Below are 16,845 nucleotides of genomic sequence, written 5' to 3'. Positions count from 1 at the left end.
ACTAGATCAGGTCATCATGTAACCACTTTGATTCAGAATCTCATGTCTGAATGTAGATGTTTTTTCTATTGAGCACATCCTCTGTCTGTAGAGTTATTTGGGAGCTTTATCTAATTTTTTTGTAAAAAGAATGTAGAATAATTTTAGTAAAGTCATCAGCAATGAAGCTACTGATCCACGCAGTGTTGTTCCAGTTCCCATTAGTAGTGTTATTACAGTGGAACTTTTACAGCTGACAGCGGTCATGGATATGGTGTTTATTACTAAATATAGAAATACACAGTCTGAAAGAATTTGTGTGGAAAATTAAAATTTAATTTCAGATTTGGTAGATTGCCATAATTCAGCATTCTGCCGTGATTACTGATTTCTTTTGAATGTTCTGGGCCTTACCTCAAACATAGAAACTGTGTGAAGGGAGTTTTTAACCCTCCATCAAAAATAATTTCAGGGATGCTACTGTTGTTGTTTGGGGCAAAATGTGCCTTTTACAGCCTTCTGGCTCATTTCTTGCAGTCAGCTGAGTTGGCGGCACTTGCGCCAGCAGGCGACTCCATTGCCAGTTCCAGGCACCCATCCATCGGAGGAAGCAGGGCTAAAAATGACACAAATGCTGCCCAGATGTGTACTTGAAGGAGATAGGCCTGCATCCCTGCAGCTGTGGGAGCAGGAAGGCTTCTTATAGTCTTCATAACACTCTATGCTCCTTCTGTCTTCTCCAAATGGGACGGGATTGCCTGCTCTAGCTCCTGGGGTTCATTGATGGCCTTCCCTGATTTTTCTGGTGGATCTCTAAAAGCTGCTGAGCAGAGTTCAGCACTTCTTAAAGAAAATAAATATAAGTTCAAAAAAATACTTTTGGCTGGTGCTCCTCCCACTGGGGGAGGTGATCAAGCCATAGCCCAGTACTGTAGGACAGTCATGCTGACCAAAGGCATAGCTCCTCCCCTGGGACTTGTTTTCAGCAACTCTTAGTGTTGCCTGGCTGCAGGATTGAGAAGATGCCAGGAGATGAGCAAAACTAATTCAGCAGTTAAGGAGGAGTATGGTTTTCTGCATGAGTGTAGGTAGACATCTCCATGGATGTCCTTTTCCATTCATGACTGTGGGCTTCTGCAGCCACAGAAACCATCAAAGGGGTGGTACTTGAACTTCTGTTTGTGTAACCTCTCATTGCTGTTGGAAAAAGGTGAAGCATTCAGACTAATGCTTTTGTGTGAATTTTTAAGTGGCTTCAGAAGTCTTAAGACCATACTACTGACCTGGAAAAAATTAGGGAAAAGAGGAAGGGGCTTCCTCCAGCAGCTTTGTACTGATGAGTAGTCTGAGGACATTTTTAGTACCTAGAGAGTCCAGAAACAATAAGCAACTTAAGATGCTTCCTCCTGAAATCTGATTTTAATTATGGTTTTGGAACAGCACTGCACTCGTATCTCAGCTTGTGATGGTGAAATGTAGTTGCAGATGAGGATCACACTTGTGTTCTTTGTCTGCCAAAATACCTTCTCTTGAGCTCCTGCTATTTTCAACCCATCTGTGCAGGAACCTGGTTCAGGCTGTCCCTCTTATTACAACAAATTGTTTTGACACTATATGCAGATAGAATTTGGACCCAGAGTAGCAGTATTGAAGTTAAACCGAGCCATCAGTCTCACCTCTATTGTCTCAGCATTGTTTACCTGCCACCATGGAATATGCTGGTCAGGGATAATTTAGTACCATTTCTGTGGGTGAACAAGGGGAAGAAGCACAGTGGTCTTGTTGAACCTGTGTCTTGGATGACACAGAAAACTAACCAAAACCTAAACACAATTTTTGTCTCATCAAAAAGTAGGTAAATTGCAGTTTAATTAAAGGGCAGAATTTGTGCAGAATATTTGTTTTTACTAAAATCCCACACAGAGGAACAGAAGGGTACGTATTTGACTTCATTTGGATATAGAAATTACTCTAAATAAAGTTTCTTCTCTCTCCACCCTTGTGACACAAGCCCATGCCTGGATTCTTCCTTCACCATCCCTGCTCTGCTTATTTTAGAGCATCACATGGATTTGGCAGAACGGATCCATGGTCTTATGGCCTGAGGGGCAGTTGTCAATACTAATGAGATCTAATACAGAATAATTAACTGGGAATTTAAATGTTCCAAATACATTAAGGTACTCCAGACATGCTGCAGCTAAACAAAAAAGCATTGTTGTTTAGGTTTTTTTTAGTTTAATCTTTTAGAAATGTGTGACATGTCTATGAAGGGATTTTGACAGTCAGGGAGAAGATAGGATTTATTACCTTTTGTATTAGGCTTTGAATCTAATTTTCAGATATATGCACTTATACCTCACCTGCTTTTATGTAAGTATGTTTGGTGTGCCCAGTTTCCCATTAACACATGGTCACAAATTAAGTTTCCTATGTATTTGCTTAACGTCTGAACAGGAATTGCATAGAACTGCTGATTGAATCAATGTACCTATTCAGGATTCATATGTGCTTTGTGTCTGCACTTGAATGGGAGTGTCAATATATTCACAGGAATAGGTTAAAGCATTAGATACTGATACAGGAATTTTCCGTATTTTCAGGTATTCATAGGTTTTAAGAGGCAGTTGTGTCTTGCTCTTTTTTAGGTTTTGTTTTGTTTTTTTTTTAAATTCTCTAAACTTTTGCTCCGTTTTTAACTCTGTTAAAATTGTTTTTTAGATTGTAGTTCAAACTACTTTGACAATTGTCTTCACAAAATGTTTGGGCAAAGCCAGCACAGAAAAGCATGTGCAAGTAGTCCCACTGTTGATCATTATAGACATGAGTCTTGCTCTACTGATGCTGTGAAATAGGTAAAATACTACATTAATTTTATAGACAGGCAAATGCTTTAATTTGTTTTTGCCTCTTGGTTTTTCCAAGTAAGGCTGTGAGTCAGGAAGTCCTGTTATCCATGGTTCTGGAGCCTGTTAAATAAATTTATTTCCTGCACATGTGTGTGAGCTTATTATTTACATATAACCAGGACATCTGTAAGTGGTGACTGGTTTAGAGATTATGTTATTGCACAGGAATTAAAATATGCTGGTGCATCGTCCAAAGCCTTCTCACTCCTCTGGATGAGGGTCCACATGGATGTCTCGTGGTCATGTGTGTAGGAGATACCTGAATAGCACCCATGTGGAATTCCTCCTGCCTGTTCCCATTCCCCCCAGCACCTCTGGGGTGTCCTTGAACAATCCTCCCCAACCCAACCAGCAGGATCTCTCCACAGCTGAATGAGGTGAACGTGGGCCTCATCTTCCTCCTGCTTCTCTTTCTTCTCTTGGATTCTCTCAGTGGAGTGTGACTGGGGTGGGGCCATCTTGGGTGAACTCCCTGGGAAAGAAATGACAACACATTTTCTTTGCATCAGGAGAAGTCTGATTATTTGCTAGTCAAGCTGAAATTCTCAAAAGCTTTTAGTTGAAGGTGGATGTCTTTTAGCACTTTTATTAGGTAGATTTTGGCCTATTTGTTGTCAGTAGAGGAGAGAAGAGGGACAAGGCAGAACTACTAAGTTTTGGTTTGCCTTTAGGAGGTGCCCTCTGTGGTGACACACTGGGTATTTTTAGAGTTGAAATTCCAGGAAAACTCATTTGGCACTTGTAGTATTTTTTCAAAGTCTGATTTTAATCAGCCAAATAACTGAAACCAACTCCTCCCAAGAACCCATCATAAAACCTAGTTTCTTACTCAAGATGTTTGCTTTCTGAGCTAGCTTCCTGGCTGGTTTTCCAATGGAAGATTGTCTATTTTTCCCATGGGAGCAATTCCCTCAGCAAACATGAATGCCCAAGTGCAGTGAAGCATATGTACCAGCATCTGTCACCAGCCTGCACTTACTGCATGGTATGGTTTAAGGATGAAGGAAATCGTCAGAGATGCCTCAGCCACTTTTGAGCATCATGTGAGAATTCCCTGGCATTGGGTTGCATGGATGCCAAGGCTGACATGGCCTGCATGGTGACATGAGGCTGTAGTGGGAGGAACTGTGTGAGCATTAGATGGTGGGGTAAATTCAGTGACAACTCAGTATCTCAGCCTTTCTCCTGCTCCAGGATGAGATGCTGGTCTCCTGTAGTCCCTTGATGAGATGTGGGCAGCCTAGCAATGGAGAGTGCATCAAACTAGCAAACATTGCCCCATATACCTGAGTACTGACATGCAATGTGAGCATGGACATGCACACTGGTCCCTAGAAGACATTACCTAGTAGAAATCAGAATACCCTTTAAACTGCTGTGATTTAAACCTAGGCTCAGTCTTGTCTTGAAATCTGCAGCATCACTGAAGCAGAAAGAGCATCACCAGTGACTGAAATCTCTCCACATTTTCCTCAAATATTTTCTTTTTCACAGTGAGGAGTTGCTTATACTTGTCCTAAACCTTATAAGCATGACAAATTTGCATGAGAGTGAGTTGATTTCTCTTCTACCTCGGGTCTCACCATGAAGGAAAAGTCCTGATTTCTGATTGCATTGTCTATGTGATGCCAAATGGTATTTTAAAAGGGAGTTATAACAAAGCTGAGTCATCAGATCACAGTTTTCCTTCCTAATCTCAGCTGAAGTTTCAGGAACAGGCCTTTGTAAGTCAGACAATTACTCTTCTTTGTTGAGGAAACACTAGGGAGAAGTAGAAAATACAATGCTTTCAGGATGTCTGAAAGTAAAGTAGTTAATCTGCTTAAGAAGAACCACCCATTGACTTTATGCCCTCCCCTGAGACCATTAGGACAATTATAAACACTGATCAAACTGCCTCAAATTGACCAGAGAAGTTGTGGCTGCCCCACCCGTGGAAGTGTTCAAGGCCAGGTTTGTTGGGTCTTGGAGCAACATGATTTAGTGGAAGGTGTCCTGGCCTTTCAGAGAGGGGTTGTAGCAAGGTGGTCTTTAATGTCCCTCTCAACACAAACCATTCTGTAATTCTGTGGTTACATACTGTGCCTCCAGGAACTTCCCTTGAAAAGGCAAAAAGGAAGAAACAAAAATGTGTTCTCTTCCACCAAGATTACAGCAAATCTTTTCAAAGTCTCAGCCACATAACTTCACCCCTCCCTTTTGATAAAGCCTTATTTTTTAAAGGTATTTTTCTGATCCATTGGTTGGAAATGAAGGCATCAGACACCTGGGATCAGGGCTGGCACCAAGGACTGTTGGTGCTGCAGTGAGGCAATGTGGGAGAGGCAAAACAGGGTTCATCCATGGAAGAAGGCTTTCACCCTTTGCCTTCCTGTCTGAGACATGAAGGGCTAGTGCCTGCTCATGGTGGGTAGTGTTTGTTTGAATTGGAGACAAGTAGATAAGTCTTCACTCCTGATTAGTGAGAAGAGTGCTCGTTGCATTAGATCAAACTGTGCTCTCATTTATGTGTGTGAGCCCTGCAGGGCGGATGTGGGCAGCCCAGCCTAGTAGTGTCCCATTGATCTTTGTTGCCTCAAGAGTGAGTATTGTGTGAATCTGGTGTTTACTGTCAGGAATCTATCAAGATAGATTTGTTTAATCAAGCCCAGTCAGGCTTTCGCTGTAGAGGGGCAACATCTACACAGTACTACAGCATGTGTGGTCAGCATTGAGACCACTGGCAGTACAGACTGTATTTTGCTGCCTTTCTGCAAAAGAGCACCACAGGCTGCAGAACCAGAGGGCACAACTCCTTTCCTGAGAACAACCTCAAATTTTATACATCTCATTGTCAGTGAAAGGCCGTGATGTACCCTCCCTCGACTCCTGCTGTATTGGTAACACCAGGGCTGATAAAGCTGAGCAGAAATGTACTCTGTGCACACTGTGTTACCTAAAATCTGTTAACGGTTAGGAAAGGCTGTGTAAAATTACTTACCCAATTTAAATTGAAGGCATATCTTTAGAGTAAGATTTGCTCATTTTTGTTCTTCCAGGTATTTAGGATGTCTGTACTGTATTGGTCTAACAAACATCTTAAATATCAAAATTTGACTAGTAGAATTTTTTGCTGATAAAACTCTCATAAAATTCATCCCCACCAGCAAATTTTTCTTATTTTCTTCTGACTGTTGGAGCAGTGCTTGCAACACGTATTTTAGGGATAAGGATTTGACCAGAGGGCAGAGTGGATTGTAGAACACAAAGGCTGCATGGTTTTCAATTAGACAAAAGAGGTAAAGCTGAACTCTTTTTAGAGACCTTCATTGCAGGCACACATATTTTCTGGTTTTACGTGGGTGACTATGAGTGTGTATTTAGCCACAAGGGTTATTAAATACAACTGATGTAATGGCATTTTCCAGAGGTTGCCCACACCACATTATTTCTTAGAGGCTTTTAGTTCTCTCTTTCTATTATACCAAACACCTCAAACAAGCACACGGGAGGAGATCCCCACCAGCAGCAAACATGTTGGTCTGGCACAAGGAACCTCAGCTAAAGTTTCCTTAGATTTGTGGCATCATGCTGCCTGTCAAGTGTGGTTCTGGTAGCCAAACAAAAAATCTTGTTCATCCTATCTGGATGTTTATTGTGAAATTTATTAGCAGAAGTTTACATAGCTTTAGCCACTTTCTGACAGATTTTAGTAAGAGTTTCCAATCTTCCCTAAGCTCTCAGCTGATCTGCAGTAGAAATGCACAGAAATAATTTGCGTCTCTGTTGTTTGCTGATTTCAACCAAACCTAAAATATCTTCAGATAATTTCAGTTGTGCTAACAAGACAACCAGTTTTGATTCTGCTGCCAGCATTGTTTTGTCTCCCTCTGCTTAGTACAGTGCATCAGATAAATGGAGGTCTAGAACATTCAGACTTTTTTCAGTAAAGTCAAAGAATGCTTTATTCCTGTTGATGTAATTTCAAAATGATTGAATGTACTTTTTTTTTTCATAAATGCTTCCTAATTTTGTGTCTAACCCTGTTCATTGCATAACTGCAATCAGTTAAAAATCTGACAAACTGCACCCATTTTAATTTACTCTAAACTCTGAGTGTTTTTTCCAGAGGTTTAAATTTGCTAAAATTAAAATGAAGGAGGAAGATCTGCTGAAAGCAGCATAAGGAAGAGCAGTTCTCTCATTACCTGCAGAGCTTGAAATTATTTGGTGAACATAGCAATCACAAGATTAAGAATCACCTCCATTGCAGAGCTGTAGCAAGATTGTCTTAGCATTTTGGAAAGGCTTTTGTTAGGATGGGGGCTTACACAGGAAAATTTAGGATGGCTGAGTAAAACAATAACAAAAATTCAGTCTTAGTTTTGGGGGGGAGATCACAGGAAAGGGACAACAGCCATTCTCTGAGGCCAGCTCCTGCTCAGCATGTGCCACATGTCTCCCCACAGCCCCCTGCTCGCTGTCTGCTTTGCTGCCTCCTGTGGAATCCCGGGAATTGCCCTACTCACACTGGGAGTGAATTCTCTCACCGGGGCCCTGGGAGCCTTCAACATCTTCCTCTACACGTGCTGTTACACGCCCCTGAAGAGAATAAGCATTGCCAACACGTGGGTGGGAGCTGTTGTTGGGGCCATTCCCCCCATCATGGGCTGGACTGCAGCTACCGGGAGTCTGGATGCTGGTGAGTATAAAACCCTTTCATCAGGGCGAATGGTTGTCAGGGTAACTAAAAAACCTACTCAAAAGGCAGTAAACTTTGTTCTTTTTGCTTGTTGACTTACCAGGGCAGGTTGGACACAGCTTGAAGCAGCCAGGTTTAATTGAAGGTGCCCCTGCCCGTGGCAGAGGGTGGAAAGATATGATCTTTAAGGTCCCTTCCAACCCAAACCGTTCTGTAATCCTGTGGTAAGGCTTTGAAAGCAGCTAATTTTGGTAACATTCTCCTTACATGGGTATTTCAGGGCAAACCTGAGCTGAAAGCAGCATGTCCTATTGAATATGTGTTTTGACCATTTTAAAAAAAATCCAGAAAGAAAATAGCATCTTTGGTATTCACATAGGAGAAAATGTTACATAATTTCAGGATTCAAACCATGTGCAAAATTAAAACCGTATCCAGTAAGATCTAACTTGCAAGGAACTTTCAGCTGAAAAATTCCCAGATGTGTTTTACTGTCTTTCCACAAGCCAGAAAATATCCTGGGAAGATTAATTTGTTGGTCTATTTCTTAATTATCGATTTCTAAACTCTGAGTTATAAATGCTTCTTCCCCCTTCTTGAAAAGCAAACGAAGATTTCTATTTTAGTAACTGTGAACCATTTTTACATCCCTTGTAAAACACTGATCTCTTCAGCAGCTCAACTCTGACACAATCAGGCCTTGTTTTTCCTGCCAGCTAGAAACTTAAGAATCAAAGTGTCTCCACAAACTTATAGTCTGAAGCAACTAATGAAGTGCAATTAATAGGTCTGTTAAGAATTGGTTTAGTGCACACTTGTCCCACAGGGGGGCATATTTAAGCCTTGAATGATACTTTCAAAACCAGGGTTTTTAAGCAGAAATTATCAGAATTTGTGCAAAATCCTTTATGCACTTCCTAGTATAAGTCAGTCTGGGCTGGCTTTGTGTCCACATGTTCCCATACAGATTGAAACCAGAGCAAGGATGAAAGGTATTGTGGGGGTTTTTTTCATTGTGTGCTGCTTCTATACAAATATTTGCTTCTCTGAAAGTTACTTAGACCTAGAAATTATATGTAAGAGTATGTATATTTTCTTGTGTTAAAGACTGCATAACAGACATTGTTAGCAGCTCTGTACTTTAGAAGAGAAGTGGGAACATGACAAAAAAGGTGTTGAGGGGCTGGAGCATATCCAGGGAAGGGAAAGGAGCTGGGACAGGGGTTGAGCAGTGGAGGGATCTGGGAAGGGGGATCAGCCTGGAGAAAAGGAGACTCAGGAGGAACCTTCTGGTTCTGCACAATTCCCTGCCAGAACGGGACAGCCAGATGGGGGTCAGGCTCTCCTCCCAGGGAACAAGGGACAGGATGAGAAGAAACAGCCTTGAGTTGTGCTGGGAGAATTTGGACTGGATATTAGGAAAAGCCTTCTCCACAGAAAGGGTGGTCAGGGATTGGGACAGACTGCCCAGGGTAGTGATGGAATTGCCATTCCTGGAAGTATTCCAAAAACATGTGGATGTCTTAGTTGAGGACATGGTTTAATGGTGAAGGTGGTGGTGCTGCTGAGGTGATGGATGGACTTGATCTGAAAGGAGGTTTCCAACCTTAATGATTCTATGATTCTATAGAAGTAATTTAAAACCAAATGTATGTTTTAAAGATCTTTATCATTCTGGCTGCAGATACTTAGACCTTGACTCCAACATTGTTTGGGGATTTCTGTGTTGTTTTTGCCACTACATTGCAGGGTTGGTCCAAGAATGACTCATGTTCCTGTGCTTCACCTGCACAGTTCAGCCTGGAGGAGCTGGAGTGCAGAGCTGCATGTCTCCAAAAACCCTTGCTGTAGAGGCCAGTGAAAGGCCAGCATGTTAAACTGGTACTGATTGTCATTAATTTGTCAACTTGCTCTTTGAGACCTATTTATCAAAGAGCAAAGCTGTACCTGTACAGAAGCAGAGACGGCAGCAGGGAGGCCCTCTGGTGCCCAAGTAAGCTCTTCTCTCTAATTTGCAGCTAAAATGTGGTTATGTGTCCCTGTGCCAGCTCTGCTGTGGAGGGAATAATCCTGTCCCTGTGACAGCTCTGCTTTGGGAATGATCCCTGGCAAGATGATAACTTTAAACCACCCAAGCAGGCTTTGTCAGAACATGTGAATCTGGTGCATAATTAGTATGTTCTGTCTAGCTAAAACTTGTTAAACCCAGTCTGCATCAGGGAGGCCAGGCAGCTTATTGAATAGAGAAAGAAATGTTACTGAGCTGGTACTGGTGTTTGTAATGAAGCACACCTGGGAAGAGTCCTGAAAACGGGGACTGGAATGTAATATTTTAGTGCATTTCATTATTAAATGAAAATAAGGAAAAACCCCGACACAAACCCTATGAACACTTTTACAGAGAAAAGAAATAACTATAAGAAAAGGGTAAATAATTTAAACTATGATTTTCAGTGTTAAACATTCTACTTTCGCAAATAAGAGAGTTCAGCCCCTCAGCAGCATCATATTCATGTCTAATACAGGCATGCATCCATATACAACATGCAGATCTGTGCCCCTTCCCTAACCATCCTGGTCTCAGTTGTTGAGCTCATTAATAATGTGTAATTAGTGTGGAGACTTAACCTAGTTTTAGGTAGAGGTGTGAAAATGCTTTTGCACCTCATTTTAAAAAGAATCATTCTACACTGTAACAAAGCATAATGTGAAGGAAGGTAACTAATGAGAAGGAAAGTTCTCACTGCTAAAGTGGTGGGATTTTGAGTTTACATTTTCCTGTGGATTTTCTCTCCTTGTAATCTTCTCACAGCAGCCACATTGTTAATGTTGCTAGTTACAGGGACAACATTATTTAAGTGTAGCCCTTTCATTACCATTTTTGCGGGGAACTAAGCATTAAACTGTTGTGTGTAACAGTTAGGACAGCCATATCTTATGCTCCCTTCAGAATTTCCATGACATATCTCCACAGCTGTGATATCTTGTCCTTTGGGAGAGTTTGAGATTGTTCCTCGTTTTCAGTTCCAGAGCTAATAAAAAAAGTATTCCAGAGTGGAGCAGCCTTGTTTTAATTTGTCCCCATTTTGTTTATGACTTTTAAAGATGAATGTCTTGGCATACAAGAAACAAGTACTCCATATTTAAAGATAGAAATCTGGGACCCTCATATTTCCAGTGATGCAAACACTTGTTATAATTAATAGAACAATCACAGAACCATAGAATGACTTGGGTTCATAAGGAACCTTAAGGACCATCCTGTTCCAACCCCCTGCCATGGGCAGGGACACTTTCCACTAGATCAGGTTGCTCCAAGATTCATCCAATGTGGCCTTGGGTCCTTCCAGTGATGGGGTAGCCACAGCTGCTCTGGGCAGCCTCTGCCAGGGTCTCATTACCCTCTGAGCAATTTCTTACTCTATACATCTTTGCAAATCTTGTGGTACTTCCCAGGAATGTTTGGTTCCATTTCTGCCCAGATAGGTAACTTTAATTATATGCTCTTAAGCCTGATTGAACATTCAGCCCCCAACCCTGGATTTTGTGCCAATGTAATTTAGGGAAAACCTCCCATTTCAAAAGCAAAAGATAAGGTTATCTCTGGGTAGATGTGGAGTTCCTTGTTGTGGGTTTGGGGGGAGGGTTGTGTTTTTTTAATGGCAGCTGTTGAAAACTATGAAAGATGTGGAATGTTAACATTTCCTTGCTGGGGGAGTGAGTGCAGGTGAGATGGTCAGAAGTGCATGATAAATATAATTTATCACATGGATATCAGTGCCACACATCTGGGATTTTTTTGCAGAACTTAACTGCCAGCCTGTGATTTGCAGTAACACATTTGCTTCCTTGAAAGCAGATTTCATTGCTCCTTCATGGGACTGTTTGTTTCTGAAGAGATTTGTTTTTCTAGTAAATCAAGATACTTTCAAATTATTTTACATAGGAAAGACTAGCAGGAAAATAATGACATTCACTTAAAACCTTAAGTGATAGCAGGGAGACAGGTAGATAGGTCAAACTTGGCAGTGTCCCCTGTTCTGTGCCAGATCCCCCTCCTGCATAGAATCTACAATCAGAAGTGCTCCTGACTGTGCCAAAATGCTGCTGAGCTTGTGCACAGGGATCCTTAGAAAGAAACAGAGTTATTTGTAAAGAGCTGTTTATTTGTATACAAAATAAAATTTGTATTCTATTTGTGTGTAAGAGGCACAGTGCATACATGCTTTAAATTACCCTTGTGCTGCTGTTCTTTCTCCTCAGACTAATGCCCATTTAAACTTCTAGTTAACAGAAAACTGAATCTGGAGTAAATGTCTCCAAATGACACAGCCCACTTTTTGCCGTGTACGTTTTCATATAATCATAGAATGGTTTGGATTGGAAGGGACTTTATAGATTGATTATCTCATTCCAACCCCCTGCCATGGGCAGGGGCACCTTCCATTAGATCAGGTTGCTCCAAACCCCATCCAAGCTGGCCTCGGACACTTTCAGGGATGGGGCAGCCCCAGCTTCTCTGAGCACCCCGTGCCAGGGCCTCCCCACCTTCACAGCCAAGAATTTCTTCCTAATATCAAATCAAAATTTCCCCTCTCTCAGTTTGAACTCATTCCCCCTTATGCTGTCACTACATATCATGATGCAGAGTTGTTTTCAGGATTCCTTGTAGGCCCTTCAGATCCTGGAAAGTGCTGTGACGTCTCTGTACAACCTTATTCAGGGTGAACAGCCCCAATTCTCTCAGCCTGTCCCCTTAGGGAAGATGCTTCAGTCTCCTTATCAACTTTGTGAGCTCCTTTGGACTTGCTCCAACAGTCCCATGTCCTTCTAACGCCCAAGAACTTTTGTTTCTTCCACTGACTCTGCTCTGCTCAGGTGCCAAAGGCTGGATCCCACTGGTGAGCAGGATTGGTGTCATGGAGCAGTGCAATTTGGTGTCATGGAGTTCATACAAACCATCCAGTGAGATGGAAGTGACAAGCAGGGCTCCTCAACCTAATGTGCTTATCAGCTAAAGGGATTTTTTCTGAGTAGGTGGTGGCAGAGCAGATAAGGGTCCTGACAGTGTGTCAGACATTGCAGAGTCTGGCCCAGGAGCCATAGGTATTACTGCACCAAAGAATGTTTATCTCAAGAGACCATTTAGTTTATCAGATGCTCCATTCCTGGTCTTGTTTCCCTGAAAGACATCTTGTACTGATTTTCATTCATTTCAGAAATTTAAATAATTCCTCAGGGTATGGAATTTATAGACTCAGTATCAATTGTAATCATGTGGAGGTTGATTTTTAAATTGCCTTTACTTTGTAATTCAAATTGTGTTATATGGTAGACATTAATTATGTCAGCCAGCATCTATTTACAAAAGGGGATTTAAAAACAGGCAGTTCTTATCAGCTAGTGACATTTGGCAGATGGATGGTTTTAGTAACAAAAAAAGAAGAGTAGGAAGGAGGGGGCCCTGTGCCCAACCTGCCAAAGGCTGGAGTCACTCATACTTCCCTGGTGTAGCACTTGTCTGCCAGTAGGAGGGAGAGAAAAACAGCTTAATTGCATGCAATTGTGTCCCTTCCAGTTAAGCACTTGAAGCTTTCAAAGCCCCTTGATGTGGGAGCAGGTCTGGGAGCCAGCCGCCAGAGCAGGGCGACTCCAGCGTCCTGCTGCTGGAGGAGATGAGGCTCCAGCTATAAACTCCCACTGGTAAACTCAGCTTTTCAGGGTTTCACTTCCCAGATGAAAGAGCAGAATTTGTGGTCTGTTCCAGAGGAAACAGAGATATTCATGTCACTGACATATGAGACTTGGAGCTGGGGGCCCAGGAGTATGCTTTGTGGGGGTAAAAACTGTAAAAAATGAGGCAGAGGGACAATACTAGTGAGCAGCTGGTCTGAATTTAGGACAAAAGCTAGGGGACTATTTTTTTCTTCTTTTCCATCTTCATAAGAGACAAAAGAAATGGCAGTTCCACTGCTGGGGCACCTGGGGACTGACCCCACAAGTTCACAGGCAGCATGCCCTTTGCCCAGTTCTCTATCCCGTGTGCGTCTGATGGGGCAGCCCCGCACCCCTGGGTGTGAAACACAACAGCGACAGAGAACTCAGGGTGGGGGGATCTTCAGGAGGGACTCCCACCCTTGGGCTAGTGGCAGCCCTGACAGAGCCTGAAAGAGGCGGCTGATGGGGAGCCTCGGCATGGTTCTGCAGGTTTGCAATCCTCTGCAGAGTCTGGTTCTTTGGTAAATGCTTCCTAAACATATTTGCAGAAGACTGTATTTTCATCTTACCCAACAGGCTTTTCTTTTATGGCATCTCTTGCTGGGGTTAGCTAAGGTGAGTTATATATAGTGTTGTTGTTTTCTCAGCCTTGCCTGTGTAATGAAAGGTGTTTCCCTGTGAGGCTTTTGGCTGCAATAACTTGTGTGTCACACAAGAAGTGTGCATGCCTCTGTGTATCCATATACACACAGCTTTTTTCCATGTGGTGAGCATACCTGAGGACATCTGGCTTCCTTGTGTTAAAAAGCCAGGAACACTCTCTCGAGGTGAAAAATCCCACAGCTAACTTCATTTCCTATCCCTGGTGGATGCTGAGGATCCTTTTGTTTTGCGGACAAGCCAAACACATGGCTAACATCCCCTTCTCTTTCAGGGCTGCTGCAGAGGAGTCTATTGCAGCCCCTAGATGCTCCTGCTTCACAGGCCTTTTGTGCCATCCTTCAAAAGAAGCATCTATTGAAACCCCTGACCATGAAGCTTTTGAGTTTTCCAGTGTTTTCCTCTTTGCCCTTGGTTTCCATGACGGTGTAACCTTGGAGGGGCACAATGCAGGCCAGGCCATGCATCCTACACTGACAGCCAGGACCATTGTCCCAGCCCAGGGACTTTGTATGGAGCTTTAGAAGTGATGCTTTCCCCTTTTCCTCTCAAGGCTGTTCTGCTGCTCTCGTGCCATCCAGCACAAGCAAGTAGCATCTGCTTTTGCTTTCCAGTGGAAGCAGAAGTGCTGATTGTTGTCTTGCTATGGTGCTGATGTGGACAAAGTAGAGGGGAATTGCATCAGTTTGGTTAATGTTAGTGTCTAGGTAATTCCTAAATGTCTTTGTGAGAAGGCCTCATAATTGCAAATTATATGCAAATTAGGATGTAAATTTTGATGAGCTAATCCTGTTCCTAATTCTAAAGACAGTGGGAAGAACTAAGTAGCTGGTAACATTTCTCTCCAGGAGGGATGGTATCAGGACATCATGATACCATCATGAGGTCAGTTGATTTAACAATCATTTTCATCACCAAAACAAGCTGAGGCACAGACAGTAATGATTGTACCTTCCAGCTCTCCTTCACAAACAGAAAATGCAACCAAGAGCTGAACAAACCAGCCCTTATGGATCAGGACATCACTGTGTGTTCTGGCCATGACTCTCCAAACCATTGTGAATCTTTATACCAATACCCCCAAATTATCCTGTAAGATGCATTGTAACTGAAGTGGGCAATTAGGCTTTAACAAGATTTTAAAATCTTTCTTTCTTTACCTTCAGAATTGCTCATAGTTAGAAATCTTCAGGGAAGACTACTGTTAAACTTGTGAATGAGCACAAAAGAAAAGACAGAATATAAAGGTTTTGTATGTGTATTCTCTACATTTCTTGTGAATGTAACATCCTGTAAAACTTACATAGGACTGTGATGAAGAGTTTGGGACTGGTTATGTTTAAATTCTTTGTAGAAAAGGTGGAAAAGGCAGCCTGAGACAGCAGGGGTGCTCACAAGCAGGTGGATACAGCTGCACCAAGTCAGATTTCTGAGCTCTAATCTACCTTGTCTGGATTAAAGAGAAGTAATTTGTTCAACATCTTTTAAGGGAAGAGAGCCAGTTGTGTGCTGTCAAGTAAAATGGTGTGTGGTTGTTTCCTGACTACGATCCATTAAGAGTCTGAGCTTACACTACCAAAGCCTTCCCCTCCGTACAGCAGCCAAACTCATTCCCATTTCCTAGAGACAAAAGGCTGGTGCTTTCCTCTCTTAAGTCACAGCTACCAATGTCTGGAAATAATTTTAAAATTCCTTCACATTATTCAAGGCAGAAGAATTACTGAAATTGCGCTTTAAGCAAAACAGCATTCTTAGGTTGCCAAGCAGTAAACACCAGCTTTGGGAAATGCAGTTAAGATTTCAGCATCTGTTTTGGAGCTGATATTTAACTATTCCATGTTTATTTTAATGCCTGGTTGGCCACTTCCCAGTTACACATATGCAGCACCAAAGCAAGGAGAGAGGAAGCGAGTCTGTTCTTGAACTGATGCTGCAGGTTAGCTTCCATTCCTTTTCTTATTTTTTGTTATATTAAGTCAGTAGGTGTTTGTCCTGTCTGCAGCCTGAATGTGATCTGAGAGGTTTGCAGAATCCTGTGCAGTGGGAAAGCACAGTGTGTTCTTTACAGAGCAATAAGAAGGGCAAGAAGAGAGTACATGTTGTTCGTCTACAGTGTGTTTTCATGAACACAGTGTTGATACAGCAGTCCCTATAGATAATCTGGGGTGTTTGTCCTGACTTGTGTGGAAAGTCCCATGTTCAGCCATGCCCAGGCTGGTTGGACTCTAGCTGACCCTGCTTCCAAGGCTGGAGCTTCTACCAACACACCCTGTGCTCCTTCTGTAGCTCAAGCACTTTTCTTTGCTGGAGAAACCTGTCTTCAGAAATTTTTTGAGTTTCATTTGGACCATCCGAAACTGTTGTGCGTCATTTAAGCTGAAATAATTCATCTGTGGGTGAAACCATCACTGTGGCTCCATGTGCCAACTGAACAGGTATAAAGCTCTTTGATGATGAAAGGTATTACCAGCATGAAAGAGGCATATTTCAAATCATTACTTAAGAGTAGCGGCATCCTCGGCGTGAGACAGGCAGAATTAAAACATTATTTCTGCCTTTTAGTGGTTAAGAAAGGTAGGTTTGCAGTCCTCAGGTGTCTCAGTTTGCTCAGAAGGAGTTATGTTGGCACTTATAATTCAGCAGCTACATGTGCTTACTCTTTCTTGATGTTGTACGGACTTGAACACTCTCTATCCTTTATGGGACATGAGAAGTTTGGGCAAATGGAACTTCTAATCGTTGTATTACTGATGCTAGTGGGCAGGAGAAAGAGCTGTTGCTGCCTGAATCTCATCTTTTCCTCCTCCTTCTCCTCCTTCTTCTCCTCCTTCTCCTCCACCTTCTCCTCCTCCTTCTCCTCCTTCTCCTCCTTCTCCTCCTTCTCCTCCTTCTCCTCCT

The 16,845-nt window shown here is 42.4% G+C and overlaps 1 protein-coding gene across 2 annotated transcripts in view; it reads left to right on the top strand.

The window, feature by feature from the left end:
• LOC107212440 (protoheme IX farnesyltransferase, mitochondrial) overlaps positions 1-16,845 on the top strand; it is a 107,168-nt gene that overhangs the window by 83,637 nt on the left and 6,686 nt on the right. Inside the window, exon 6 of one of the 2 annotated variants that reach the window (XM_015645685.3) lies at positions 7,337-7,569. The exons of the other annotated variant lie outside the window; for it this stretch is intronic. Within the exon in view, the coding sequence (XP_015501171.1) occupies positions 7,337-7,569 (233 nt within the window). The remainder of the gene's footprint in view (positions 1-7,336; positions 7,570-16,845) is intronic. 2 annotated transcript variants of the gene reach the window in all.

Source organism: Parus major, chromosome 18 (assembly GCF_001522545.3).
Source record: "Parus major isolate Abel chromosome 18, Parus_major1.1, whole genome shotgun sequence".
Classification (NCBI taxonomy): Eukaryota; Metazoa; Chordata; class Aves; order Passeriformes; family Paridae; genus Parus; species Parus major.
The sequence above is the reverse complement of the archived record's forward strand: the minus strand, read 5'-3'. Positions and strand labels throughout refer to the sequence as shown.